At 39.0% G+C, this 15,172-nt stretch overlaps 1 protein-coding gene across 1 annotated transcript; it reads right to left on the bottom strand.

The window, feature by feature from the left end:
- Positions 1-916: 916 nt before the first annotated feature.
- Positions 917-2,170, bottom strand: LOC142625478 (uncharacterized). Its single transcript, XM_075799126.1, has 3 exons — positions 2,050-2,170; positions 1,418-1,710; positions 917-1,339 (listed from the first exon to the last, which is right to left on the bottom strand). Exons 1-3 carry the CDS (start codon positions 2,168-2,170, stop codon positions 917-919), a joined length of 837 nt encoding a protein of 278 aa, XP_075655241.1.
- Between the last annotated feature and the right edge of the window lie 13,002 nt (positions 2,171-15,172).

The raw sequence follows: 15,172 nt of genomic DNA, 5'->3' as shown, positions 1-15,172 counted from the left end.
GAACCTCCGTTTGTCCAGATCACTGTTGTAGGAATCTCCAAGGTGTGTGATCCGAGGAGCCAAACGTAACCAAGATCAATTTCAACACTTAAAAGAATAATGAAAGATATCAATTTTTCCAAGGTATGTGGTCCGAGGAACCAGGCATAGCCAAAATTCTGTTTGATACTTAGAAAAGTTAATCCGAAGCATTAATTTACCCAAAGTAGGTGGTCCAGGGAACCAAACATAACTAAAGTTCTGTTTAACACTTAGAGAAATAATGGAAGATATTAATTTTCCCAAGGTATGTGATCCGAGGAGCCAAGCATAGCCAATGTTCTGTTTGATACTTAGAAAAGTTAATCCGAAGTATTAATTTACCCAAAGTAAGGTGTCTTGGGTACTAGACATAACTAAGATTCTGTTTAACACTTAGAGAAATAACGAAAAATATCAATTTTCTCAAGGTATGTGGTTCAAGAAGCCAAGCTTTGCCAAAGTTCTGTTTGATACTTAGAAAAGTTAATCCGAAATATTAATGTACCCAAAGTAGGTGGTCTAAGGAATCAGACGTAACTAAGGTTCTGTTTAACACTTAGAGAAATAACAGAAGATATCAATTTTCCCAAGGTATGTGGTCCAAGAAGCCAGGCATAGCCAAGGTTTTGTTTGATACTTAGAAAAATAATGAAAGATATCAATTTTTCCAAGGTATGTGGTCCGAGGACCTAGGCATAGCCAATGTTCTGTTTGATACTTGGAAAAATAATGAAAGATATCAATTTTTTCAAGATATGTGGTTCGAGGAGTCAGGCATAGCCAAGATTCTATTTGATACTTAGAAAAATAATGAATGTAATGCATGAAATATTAGGGTATATATAACAGAAAAGACTTTTCATTAATAATAATACATTCGCAAATTATTTACATTCTAGGGACGTGATACAACATTTTCATTTAGGTCTTTAAGATAATAAGCGCCTATCCCAGCTACCGAGGTGACGCGGTATGGCCCTTCCCAGTTTGGCCCTAATTTTCCCCAAGCTGGATTTTTTGCAATACTCAAAACCTTCCTTAATACCAAATCCTCAGACGCCAGTGGTCTTAACTTTATGTTCGAGTCATAACCTTGTTTGAGCTTGTGTTGATAATATGCTAATTGAACCATGGCACTTTCTCTTCGTTCGTCAACCAAATCCAAACTCCTTTCTAACAACCCATCATTGTTGCTTGGAGTAAAAAAGCTCTTCTTTAGCGTTGGGAAACCAGTTTCGAGAGGAATTACTACTTCGGCCCCATAAGTCATTGAAAAGGGAGTCTCCCCTATGGACCTATGAGGTGTAGTCCTGTAGGTCTAAAGGACGTGTGGCAATTCTTCCACCCATTTTCCCTTAGCATCATCCAATCTTTTCTTAAGCCCATTTACTATTACCTTATCAACAGCCTCAGCCTGTCCATTCCCCTGTGGATAAACCGAGGTGGAATATTTGTTCGTAATGTCTAGATCGCAACAATATCTTCTGAAAGCTTTACTATCAAACTGAAGACCATTATCTAAGATAAGGGTATGAGAAATTCCAAACCGAGTGACAATGTTTTTCCAAACAAATATTTTTGCATCCAAGTCCCTGATATTTGACAGTGGCTCGACTTCAACCCATTTAGTGAAGTAATCTGTGCCAACCAGCAGCCATCTCCTATTCCCCGCTGCCTTGGGGAAGGGTCCTACAATATCCGGACCCCATTAAGCAAAAGGCCAATGACTGGATAGAGGATTGAGGACGCCCCCTTGTTGATGAATGTTGGGAGCAAACCTTTGACACTGATCACACTTCTTCACATACTCTAGTGCTTCCCTCTGCATATTGGGCTACTAGTATCCTTGGGTAAGGGCTCTATAAGATAAGGATCTACCTCATGTATGACTTCCACAAATCCCTTCATGCAATTCTTCTAAAAGTAGTTATGTTGCTTCAGGGTGTATGCACAACAGGTATGGTCCAGAAAAAGAGCGCTTGTATAACTTTCGATCTTCGGACAGCCAAAATCGAGGAGTCTTTCTACGTACTTTGTCAACCTTAGACTTTTCCCTAGGTAAGATGTTCTCTTTAAGGTACAGCACAATGGGGTCCATCCAGTTAGGACCCACCCTAATCTGATGAACACGAACTGTATCCACATTCATCTTAGTAGGCATAAACAAATCTTCCACCAAAATGACCCGAGGTAAACTCTATGCCGAGGACGTTGCCAGGGTGGCTAGAGAGTCAGCATGAGTGTTTCTGTTTCTGGGAATTTTCACTAAGGTGAAGGACTCAAACTTTGATTATAGGCGTCTAACCTAACTTAAATACTCCTGCATCCTCGGATCTCTAGCTTCCAGCTCCCCTTCCACTTGGCCTACAACCAATCTTGAATTCGAGAACATCTCCACAGTCTTCCCTCTTATCTTCTAAACCATGGTCATTCCTATTAGTAGAGTTTCATACTCGGTTTCATTATTCGTAGCTGAAAAATCCACCCTCAAAGATTTCTCAATAACGATCTTATCTGGAGATATTACAACTAGCCTCACTCTTGATCCTCTTTGATTTGCCGCGCCATCCATGTACACCTTCCATGATAGAGATTCCTTCAGGGAGATCATGTCAACTAAATTTTCATCCATGTCCGACTTCTTAGTATTTTCTTCTAACGAGGGTACAGTAAACTTGGCCACCAAGTCGGCGAGGACCTGGCCTTTTACAAAGGTGCGTGGTATATATTTGATATCAAAAGCCCCCAGAATTGTTCCCAACTTGGCAATCCTTCCCGTATAATCTATACTCCGAAGTAGAGACCTAAGCGAGAGTTGGGTTAGGACCACAACTGTGTGGGACTGGAAGTAGTAGGGAAGCTTACGCATAGCATGCACCACTACCAAAATGGCTTTCTCCAGTGGTAAGTTACGAATCTCAGCTTCATGCAATGATTCACTTACATAATAAACTGGCCTCTGAACACCATTGTCAACCCTTATCGGCACCAAACTAACAGCATGGGAAGCCACAACAATGTAAGCAAACAACACTTCGTCTATCTCGGGCCTAGACATAACAGGTGGCTGAGAAATATATTCTTTAAGCTATTGAAAAGCCAAAGGACACTCCTCAATCCATTCGAATTCCTTCCATTTATTCAGCAACTAGAAGAAAGGCCTACATCTGTCTGTGGACCGAGAGATGAATCGGTTCAAGGCAGCCATCATTCCTGTCAATTTCTAAACTTCTTTAGGATTACGAGGTAGCTACAAGCTGTTAATCGCCTTAACTTGATCAGGATTGATTTCAATTCCACGAAGTGTGACCATAGAACCCAGAAAATTTACCGGACCCCACGCCAAAAGAGCATTTGGAAGCATTTAGGCGTAATTTATGTTTCTTAAGTATCTCGAAGATGTTCCCAAGATTCCCCACATGCTCGAACACCACCTTACTCTTCACCACCATGTCATCTACATAAACTTCAATACTTTTCCCTAGATGCGATTCGAACATCCTGGTCATCATCCTTTGGTAGGTAGCCCCCACATTCTTTAAACCAAAAGGCATTATTACCTTGTAGTAATAGTTTCCTGTAGGAGTGACAAAGGTTGTTTTCTCTTGATCGTCCAAAGCCAAAGGTTTTTGGTGATAACCTTGACAAATATCTAGAAAACTCATCCGAGGATGCCCAACTGTGGCATCCACCAATTGATCAATGCGGGGCATGGGAAAAGGATCTTTGGGGCACGCTTTATTCAAATCCGTAAAGTCTACACATACCCGCCACTTTTCATTCTTCTTTTTAACCACCACTGTGTTGGCCAACTATTCAAGATAAAATACTTATTTGATAGTCCCTGCCTGCTTGAGCTTGATTACTTCTTCCTTGATAGCCTCTGAATATTCTTTAGATGATCACCAAGGTGGTTGCTTCCTTGGTACGATGGTGGGGTTGACATTCAAATAATGACAAATAAAGCTCGAATCTACCCCAAGGGCCTTGTAAGCATTCCAAGCAAACACATCAATGTTCTCCCTAAGGAACTTCATCAACTCTTCCTTCTCTTGAGGAGGCAGTTGAGCTCCTACCTAAAAATACCTCTCCTTATCGTCACTTATAAAAACCCGTTCTAAACCTTCACATTCTGCTTTCGCCACTAGACTCTCCGATAACATTGGCTCCTTTGATTGCCACAAACCTTGCTCATTTGATGCTGAGGACTCTCCCTTAGCTTGATGTCTAATTGCAGCCACCAAACATTGCCTAGCCGTAGATTGGCTTCCAATAAGCTCCTCAACTTAGTCGCCAGATGGATACTTCACCTTCAAATGCAAAGTGGAAGGGACAGCCCCCGTGGTATGAAGCCAGGGTCTTGCCACAATGGCTGTGTATGGAGAATATGCATCCACCGCTATGAAGTTTACTTCTACAACTTTTGACCCTGTTTGCACTGGCAACTTAACTTGCCCCATTAGTATAACCATCTTTCCATCAAAACCTACTAGGGGTGAATCATAGCTGGTCAAGTCCCCTAGTTTCAACCCCAACCCTTTATACAAGTCGAGGTACATAATCTCCGCCCCACTACCTTGATCAACCAGTACACGCCTCACATCGCACCCCCTATCCTAAATGTAACCACTAAAGCATCATCATGTGGCTGTATAGTTCCAAACTTATCCTTCTCCTAGAAACTCAATGCCAGTTAGATTGCAACTTTAGCCTTCTTTGGCTCATGATTAGAGTCCTCGAATAGCGGCCGAGCTACAGTCATTACTCTGGAAGGACACGAACCCGTCCTTCTGGGAGCGGCAAAAATGACATTAATTGTGCCCAAATGAGGCCTTGAAGAAGTGTTCCCTTAAGTCCCTGAGCCTGCATGATTAGCTTGCCCATTAGGTCGATATAAGAACTATTTTAACCTTCCATCTCTGATTAATTGCTCCAAATGATTCCACAAAGTCCTACAATTCTCTGTGGTGTGTCCTTGCTCCTAGTGATATTGACAATGAGGATTTTAACTGCGACTGATGGGGTCTCCACTCATCTTATTAGGTCATTTAAAGTATGGCTCATTTTTTATCTTCTCTAGAATCTGATGTACTAGCTCTCAGAACACCGCGTTGACTGCGTGTGGCATAGTAGCAGGCCCAGTATGCCTAGCAAAATCTCGCCAAAGACGATTATCATTGTACTTATCCGACCTGAAGTCCCTCTTATCTTGAGAGACCACCTTCGCCTTTCCTTTACCTAACTGTTGGTCCTCTTCGACCCGTTTATACTTATCGATGCGGTCCATGAGCTAGCGCACATTATTAACTGGTTTTCCAATTAACGATTTCCTCAGACCATGCTCGGTAGGTAAGCCGACCTTGAAAGTTCTTATGGCCACATCATCAAAATTCTCATCAATCTCATTGAACATCTCCCAGTACCTGTCTGAGTATGTTTTTAAGGTTTCACCCTCTTGCATAGTCATAGACAACAAAGAATCCAAAGGCCTAGGGACTCTACTGCATGTAATAAAGCGAGATCCGAACGCCCAAGTGAGTTCCTTAAAGGAAACAATAGAACCTGATCCCAGGCCGTCAAACCACCTCATTGCTGCAGGCCCTAAACTGGATGGGATCACCTTGCACATCAAAGCCTCATTCTTGGAGTGCACAGCCATCCTCTGGTTGAAATGGCTTACGTGCTCCACAGGGTCAGTACAACCATTATACATGGTGAATGTTGGCTAGGTGAAACACCGAGAAAGTTTTTCCCCTTCAATTCTACGCGTGAAGGGTGATTTAGAAATTTGATTCAATGCCCTGCTCATAGCATCATTTCCCAGGCCTCTGCAGGACGAATTCCTATTCTTACGGCTATGAGGGTTACCCTCTTCATACGAGAAAGATTTACTAGGGGGAGTTCGTGACCTAGGCCTGTAGCTGCCCTCCTTATCTTCATTAGAAGAAGAGTCAGAAATGGACGGAGTTCGCTTCCGTCATTCGTGACCCAACTTTCTCCTCAAACGATGAATCTCCAATTACATGACTCACAAATCATTCTCATGAGATTGTACGAGATCGTGTATATATGTGGTGTAAATGTAAATGTAGTGTTTTTTTTTAATGGCTAAAGTAAATGTAGAGCAGATGTGATCCAAGCTTCAACTTATTTGAATTTTTAGCTCTTTTTTTATACTATTTATGAGTCTTATTGCACTTTTTGGTAATATTCATGGTTTTTAACCACGTGGTCGATGGGAGACTCTGCTCCTACTTCATGTCTGACTCCTGCTAGTATGGGTGGTATGTACACTTCCCTCCTGGTCTCTACCTCGTTCAAGATTGAGAAAGTCATCTTGACGCTAGGACCCCATGGACTCTACTTGGTGTGAACCTGAATTTGCCATAACTAGACGTTAAACTCACTAAACCACAAAATTTCCCACAGATGACGCCAATTGTAAGGTCGCAATTTGTACTTAAGCCCAAGAATAGGAAGGGTATAGGCCCAAAGAGCCCAATATAATAAATTTGTAAAGAGTGAGTTAGAAATCTTGTTTCTAATGAGCTTAGATAACAACAACAGTGGCCCAAGATCACAAAATGATAAGGATGGATTAGTTTGTATGATGAAAATTGTCCTCAGACTCAAGCCGAGGAGCTGATTCTTATATTTCTTATTTCCTGAAGATTGATTACAGATATTCAGTCTACAGTGTTTTATCTCCCTCTTTCTCGATCCCTTTTCTCAGGGACCTCTCTCAATTTTATACCTCTTTCTTGTTCTCATTCCCTTCCTCCCGTGTAGGTCTAGATTGCTAGTCCTGATATTTGTCCCATTAGCGCCTTTCAGAAGTCTTTGGGTAGTAGCTAAAAGGCTGAGAATCACTGTTCAGACATCACTTCCTCATTAATGCAGCTAGAGTTTTGGATGCAAAACATTCAATGCAGTGGCAGCAACGGCTTTCCCTTAGATATTTTATAACTGTTCATTTACTCTGTGCTTCCATGAAACATATCTTCATCAATGGGACCTTCTAGAAAATTGTTTTGGACAAAAGGTAGTAACATCTAGCTGTTGCTTCAAAATAATTATAATGCTCAAAGTAACTTGGGTAACTATGGCAGCAGTGCCCCACCAACTTGATTGAATTATAAATAGTAACTTACAATTTCGACCGGGCCAACTTGGCTCTGATACTCGTTTAGCCGAGGAGACACCCCTCCTCGTCTGTCCTTAGACAAAAAACATCCTCGAACAAAAGAACACTCTTAGACAAAGCTCATAGCCCAATATGCGCTTTTGGGTCTTTTATCCCCACAATTATAAGTTGAAATTTTATTTTATTTATAAAAAGTTTATAAAAAAAAAATGGAAAATTGTAGGTCTAGTGTCTTAAAATTCTTTCATATTTATAAAAAATAAAAATAGAAAAGTTTGAGTTTAGTATCCAATTGTAATAAATACATCATAAAATAAATAAATATCTATTTTTGACCACGTACCATCATTTAGATTCAATGCATCTGAATTCAAACGAACTAGTTAATAAAAACCTTGAATTACAGCTTTTTTGAAGAAGAGGAATTGAACATCATTTGTTGACGTAACATAATGCGTAATTTAGCAAGTAACAACTCACAATGATCACAACTTCACAAGCATTAAAAGAGTTGGGCACTGGACCAATTAAGAAAATTCAACCCAAATTGATGGCCTTCAAGTATCTTAGTTGACTACGTAGAGAGGCTTTGATTTTCACGTAAAGTTAAAATTGTACTGTGATTTATTTTTTTAGAATCAGGTGTACGACTGTACGGTCATATATCTTTCCATTTTATACAATCAAAAATATCTCACCTTTTTTTTGACGTAACATAATGCGTAATTTAACAAGTCACAACTCACAATGATCACAACTTCACAAGCATTAAAAGAGTTGTGCACTGGAACAATTAAGAAAATTCAACCCAAATTGATGGCCTTCAAGTATCTTAGTTGACCACGTAGAGAGGCTTTGATTTTCACGTAAAGTTAAAATTGTACTGTGATTTATTTTTTTAGAATCAAGTGTACGACTGTACGGTCATATATCTTTCTATTTTATACCATCAAAAATATCTTACATTTTTTTTTTATTGGTTCCAAAGTCAAAACCCTTATATTTTGAGATTCATTTAAATTCAATTTAGGGGATTAATTAGAATATGCTTCTATTTGTGGTGTTTTAAATTTAATACTTCGTACAAATTATTTGATTTTTATGTCTGTTTTGTGTGTGTGTGTGTGTGTTTGTGAGCCGAAGGTAGTGCTGCTTTACATCATAACATCAAATTATATATACTTGGACCGATGTCCACTTCATTCCATCTGTTCTCCCAAACTATGTAAGTTTTTTTTTTTTTTTTTTGTATTTAATTTTAATAGTTCCAATCTCAAATAACAGAATCATTAAAAAGAGTGTTCAATCTGTACAGCATCTGATTATATGAAAATTTTAAGATCAATCAGTCTAAGGAACATTATTATATAAACTCTCGTTCTTTTTTTTCTTTTTTTTTTAAGATAAACATGGTCCTTCTCAAAAGAAAAGAAGAAGATAAACATGGTCACTTTGTTTTTAATCTATTATATTTGCACATGGTGCTCGTGCATATTACATGAACTTTCCTAGTTATAAGCCTCAGAGAGAGAGATATCACGGGTACATCAATGGCATAAACTTGGTAGATAAAAAGCCCGTGATATTCCTCTTTTAGAAGCCAAATTAGAGAAACAGTGGCATATAAATTAAGCCCATTTGCCCAATTGTATGGGAATGACAAGCTGAGATCTTTAATTTTCTTCCACTCTTTTGTGAACATATTGTGAGAGAAATTAACCAAATGTCAATTGAAGCTCTAGTAATGGCAGGTGCCGATTATGTAGAATGTGGCATCAACCTTGAAGCCTTGGAGAGAAGTGAGTGGGAACAGACACCACCACATTTGCTGGCTGATGAGCAAAGTTTCAATATTGGAAATGAGAAAAAGGGTGCTGAAATATTAATCGTTAAGATGTGCAGTGGGCAACAAAAGAAGAAGCAAGCATGCACTAAAGGGCTAAAGCCTTTGTCACAAACTTCATATAAAAATGAGAGATTTAATGTATTGAAAGTGTGATTTTTTTTTTTTAATAGTGGAAGTGTAAAAAATTTACTCATGTGAATATTATATTAGCAGCTTTTCAAATTAGTTCTAGTGCTTTTTGTGGAACAGATATTATACAATTCATTTTAGACAGTTGGAATTGGGTGGATTGAGAGCATGGTTGTTAAGATCCCGATCTGGATCCTACGATCCTATGATTTTACAATCCTACCTGCTCAAAACGATCCGAATCTTTCAAAGATCTTAGTGATCGTTCATGATCGTATGATTCTGACGATTCCAAACAATCCTGGTTTCATGTAATTTTCTTTAACTTGACAAAAGGCTCAGTTGGACCCAAATGAAAAATAACATTCCAATAGACTATTCTAATGTAGAGAGAGAGAGAGAGTGTTAGTTGAAACAAATGAAAAATAACATCCCAATAGAGTGTCACCTTTTGAGATTTTTGGCCTCTTTAAATGATGCTTACTAATGGATGTAATGATGTATAATACTTACATCAAATGAATGCAAATTTTTGGTTTTTTATGAATGAATAATTTATGTGATTACTTAAAATACCAATTTTTTTTTCTCAAATAATGTAGGATTTTATGATTTATGATGTAATGATGCTTACAAATGGATGTAATGATGTATGATACTTACATCAAATGAATACAAATTTTTGGTTTTTTATGAATGTATAATTTATGTGATTATTTAACATACCAATTTGTTTTTTTTTTCCTCAAATAACGTAGGATTTTATGATTTACGATCCGATCCTACGATTCACAATCTCACCTACCTCCCACGATCTTCTGTAGAATCCTGATTTTGACAACCTTGATTGAGAGAAATATAGCAAGATTTGGCATATAAATGGTTTAATGAAGCTTTATTCTCATTCTGTTTTTTATGGTACTCCGAGAGTACCTAATAATTTTTCCTGATTTTAGGCTTTGGGTACATGTACTTCACTATAAATTAGGTTTGCTTGAGAAAAGAGATTCCAGTTATTATTAGCTTGACCTCTAAAGAGATTCCAGTTATTATTCTCAATGACAATTCCATTAGTATTTTATGTTGACAAAAGGAAAACTCTCTCTCTCTCTCTCTGCCATGTCCTTGAAGTTACCTAAAACTAGTCAATAACTCACGTAATGCACCAAAAAGTTTAACAAAAATTCACTTATTTTTTATTATCTAAAACCTAGAATTGATTTTTTTTTTTTAGATTTAAAAGGAATTCTCTTTTTTATACTTATAAAACATATTAGATAAAATTGATATTATGGTAGTTATTAATAGGCGTTCATTATGATTGATTTGTATATAAAACTATTGATTCTACCATTTAAAGAAAATGATTCAATATAGAATAATGACGTATAAAATTGAGATTTGAGAAACCTCATAAATTTTGGTGGCAAAATATCAAGAAGTCTAACAAAACTTAAAGGCAAACATCTTCAGTTTGTAAAACTCTCTAGTTTGTTTCTTCCTATTATGAATCATATTTATCGTTGCCGTGCAATTTCACTAACAAAGTATGGAAGTGTATTTTGTAATATAGAGAAGTATATCACCTACTTAATTTTTTTTTTTAGAAGAATATCACCTACTTAATTGGTTGGGCAGCCCCTGCAATGTACAAGAGGTGAAACAATAAAAATAAAAATGTCAATAAAAAATGTGAAGTATACAATTTAAAGCCAACTCAACAAACACAGCTCATATTAAAACCAAACACATCTCACTCTCACCTTGCCTCTATAACCAACTAACTCTCCCACAACTATCATATTTAGTCGCCATTAATTAGCAGCAATGGCTTCTCAATCTCCATCATTGCCCAGTCGCCCCCACACCTCTACCACATTCGACACCAATGGCCACAATCTCCACCACAAAACAATGTGTACAAATCTTTCATGTACACATCACCATTAAACCCTAGCTAAGTTTTCACTTTTTTACCTGTTTTATATTTTTCCAAAGGTTTAGTTGAAATTGCAATTATTTTTAATTACTTTTTAAACCTTTGAGTTTTTGGTATGCTTCATTTGAAACTTAAACTTTCAACCTGTTTCATTTAACCCTCAAAGTTTCAATTGTAATAAATTCATCATAAAATAAATAAATACCTATTTTTTACCACATATCATCATTTACATTCAATGCATCTGAATTCGAACGAACTAGTTAATAAAAACCTTGAATTACAGCTTTTTTGAAGACGAGGAATTGAACATCATTTGTTGACGTGACATAATGCGTAATTTAACAAGTCACAACTCACAATGATCACAACTTCACAAGCATTAAAAGAGTTGTGTGCTGGACCAATTAAATTCAACCCAAATTGATGGCCTTCAAGTATCTTAGAGAGGCTTTGATTTTCATGTAAAGTCAAAATTGTACGGTGATTTATTTTTTTAGAATCAAGTGTACGACTATACGGTCATATATCTTTCTATTTTATTCAATCAAAAATATCTCTCTTTTTTCTTTTTTCTTTTTTTGCTCCAAAGTTAAAACCCTTATATTTTGAGATTCATTTAAATTCAATTTAGGGGAATAATTAGAAAATGCTTCTGTGGGGTCATGGGCCCAAATCATACAATTGGATTTTTGGACTTTGGCCAAGAGCGTGAGGCTTTGGCCGAGAGCGTGAGTGGTCCAAGTCCGAGGAGAAATATCTCCTCGGATAAGCTAAACGCAGATCGGGTATGGATCCTAATGATCAAAGTGACCTTTCAGGAAGTTCTAATGATATGGACGAGCATCATGAACGTACAAGAAGGATAAGGACTCAGAAATATCTAAGGGAAAGATGCTACACGGCATTGAATGCCTTGCAGTTAATTTTCTGACCGCATTTATGTGGAAAAGACCCCTGAACAGTGCTACCTCAACAACCGTAACTCACAAAAGGCCAGAAAGGCTGTCTGATGGGACAAACACTCAAGTGGTGGCTCAAAAGATCAACAAGTGTAGGATTAAGATCATCCAAAAGGAACTATATAATGGAAGAGGCCCTTCCTGAAGAAAAGAGGACGAAAAAAGGAGAAGAGAAAGCACTGTAGCAATCTCAATAACTCCTGTAACCATTGTCATCCAATATATACTAGAACAGAGCTCCTCGGACTGTGCTGAGGACAAACTTTCTTGCACAAACCGGGTTCAATTCTTGTTGGCTCATCATCCAAAACTATATTAACTGTTATCCATGTACTAAAGCCTAGCTCTTTGACCCACTCTCTACAAATTTATTATTCTGGGTTCACTGGGCCAAGATCCCATACATTTTTAGGCCTGGTCTGAAAATTGTATCCCTACAATTGGCGCCGTCTGTGAGAAGAGCTTGTGTGATAGTGAGTGCAATAGTTAAATATGATAGGATCAAGCCCCCATCAGCAAGAGTCCTTGGGGAAAGCCATTATGGTGGCTAGTTTATTATGTGAGCAAGTCACTACATGGGGCACACGCATTTGTTGTCCTAATTTAGCTTCCGCTCAAGTCTATACTACGAAGTGCGGATTATACGGGGAGGACTGCTGATTAGGGCACAGTTCTAGGGGCTTCTGACATCAAGTACGTGCCTCGTACCTCTGTCAAAAGCCAAGTCCTCACAAATCTAGCGGCCAAGTTCGCTGAACCTCCATTAGAGGTAGTGGCAGCAACATGGAGCATGGGTGGAAAATCGGTTGGCACAATCTCCCTGCAAGAACCTTTATTCTGGAAGGTATATGTTGATGGTGCAACAAATCAAAGGGGCTCCACAGTGGGGTTAGTTCTGGAAGGTATGTATTGATATCTTTTAATCTTTAGAAATACTAAACAGAGCCTTAGCTACGTCGGGTCCCTCAAACCTCCTGCTAAGCGTTAAACAAAGCTTTAGCTATGTCGGGTCCCTCAGACCTTCTGCTAAGAAGAGCCTTAGCTATGCCAGGTCCTCGAACCTCCTGCTAAGAAGAACCTTAGCTACATCGGGTCCCTCAGACCTCCTGCTAAGTGTTAAAACAAAATCTTAGCTATGTCGGGTTCTCGGACCTCCTGCTAAGTAGAACCTTAGCTATGCCGGGTCCTCAGACCTTCTGCTAAGAAGAGCCTTAGCTATGCCAGGTCTTTGGACCTCCTGCTAAAAAGAACCTTAGCTACGTCGGGTCCCTTAGACCTTCTGCTAAGTGTTAAAACAAAGCCTTAGTTATGTCGAGTCCTCAGACCTCCTGCTAAGCAGAACCTTAGCTATGCCGGGTCCTCAGACCTTCTACTAAGAAGAGCCTTAGCTATGCCAGGTCCTCGGACCTCCTGCTAAGAAGAACCTTAGCTACGTCGAGTCCCTCAGACCTCCTACTAAGTGTTAAAACAAAGCCTTAGCTATGATGGGTTCTCGGACCTCCTGCTAAGTAGAACCTTAGCTATGCCGGGTCCTCAGACCTTTTGCTAAGAAGAGCCTTAGCTATGCCAGGTCCTCGGACCTCCTGCTAAGAAGAACCTTAGTTATGTCGGGTCCCTCAGACCTCATGCTAAGTGTTAAAACAAAGCCTTAGCTATGCCTGGTCCTCGGACCTCCTGCTAAGCAGAACCTTAGCTATGCTGGGTCCTCAGACCTTCTGCTAAGAAGAGCCTTAGCTATGTCAGGTCCTTGGACCTCCTGCTAAGAAGAACATTAGCTACGTCGGGTCCCTTGGACCTCCTGCTAAGAAGAGCCTTAGCTATGCCAGATCCCTCAGACGTTCTGCTAAGAAGAGCCTTAGCTATGCCGGGTCCTCGGACCTCCTGTTTTGGGGAAATTAACACACGCTGACAACTTTCAAGTGTTTAAACTATAACTCAATCATGCATCGGTCCTCGGACCAGATGATGTGGGAAAGTTAACACTCCACGACAACTTTCAAAGTGTTCAAACAGAACCTTAGTTATGCATGACTCCTCGGACCACATACTTTGGGGAATTAACATTTCATAATATCTATTTGTTTCTCACTAAGTGTCAAGACAAACCCAAGATTATAACCAAATCCTCAGATTGGTAGCTCTGAAAGGAGCAATTTCCAGTACAAATATGGGGCATGTGAAATGGCACTCCCCCGGGTGTAAATCAAAGGATCAAAGTAGAATTAACTCCTGAGAAATCAAAACCCCACTTTTCTCCTCGAATGAGAGGAAAAAAAATGGAGTTTTGAGGAGCTATTATGGGGTTATGGGCCCAAATCATACAATTGGATTTTTGGACTTTGGCCAAGAGCGTGGGGCTTTGGCCGAGAGCGTGAGTGGTCCAAGTCCGAGGAGGAATATCTCCTCGGATAAGCTAAACGCAGATCGGGTATGGATCCTAATGATCAAAGTGACCTTTCAGGAAGTTCTAATGATATGGACAAGCATCATGAACGTACAAGAAGGATAAGGACTCAAAAATATCTAAGGGAAAGCTGCTACACGGCATTGAATGCCTTGCAGTTAACTTTCTGACCGCATTTATGTGGAAAAGACTCCTGAACAGTGCTATCTCAGCAACCACAACTCACAGAAGGCCAGAAAGGCTGTCTAATGGGACAAGCACTCAAGTGGTGGCTCAAAAGATCAACAAGTGTAGGATTAAGATCATCCAAAAGGAACTATATAATGGAAGAGGCCCTTCGTGAAGAAGAAAGGATGAAAAAATGAGAAGAGAAAGCACTGTAGTAATCTCAACAACTCCTGTAACTATTGTCATCCAATATATACTAGAACAGAGCTCCTCGGACTGTGCCGAGGACAAACTTTCTCGCATAAACTGGATTCAATTCTTATTGGCTCATCATCCAAAACCATATTAACTGTTATCCATGCACTAAAGTCTAGCTTTTTGACCCACTCTCTACAAATTTATTGTTCTGGGTTCACTGGGCCAAGATCCCATACATTTTTGGGCCTGGTCTAAAAATTGTGTCCCTACAACTTCTATTTATGGAGTTTTAAATTTATTACTTTGTTAAAATTATTTGATTTTTATGACTGTTTTGTGTGTGTGTTTGTGATCCGAAGGT

Source organism: Castanea sativa, chromosome 2, assembly GCF_040712315.1.
Source record: "Castanea sativa cultivar Marrone di Chiusa Pesio chromosome 2, ASM4071231v1".
Lineage (NCBI taxonomy): Eukaryota > Viridiplantae > Streptophyta > Magnoliopsida > Fagales > Fagaceae > Castanea > Castanea sativa.
This window is presented reverse-complemented; position numbering and strand designations above follow the sequence as displayed.

Bases quoted from the DNA above. Each gene is read 5' to 3' on its own strand.
- LOC142625478 (XM_075799126.1), bottom strand. From the start codon at position 2,170: ATGAATGTGGATACAGTTCGTGTTCATCAGATTAGGGTGGGTCCTAAC. The intron at 1,711-2,049 runs GTAGAAAGACTC...CGGATATTGTAG, and splicing joins GTCTAAGGTTGACAAAGTAC to GACCCTTCCCCAAGGCAGCG. The intron at 1,340-1,417 runs GTAATAGTAAAT...CACGTCCTTTAG, and splicing joins AGGCTGAGGCTGTTGATAAG to ACCTACAGGACTACACCTCA.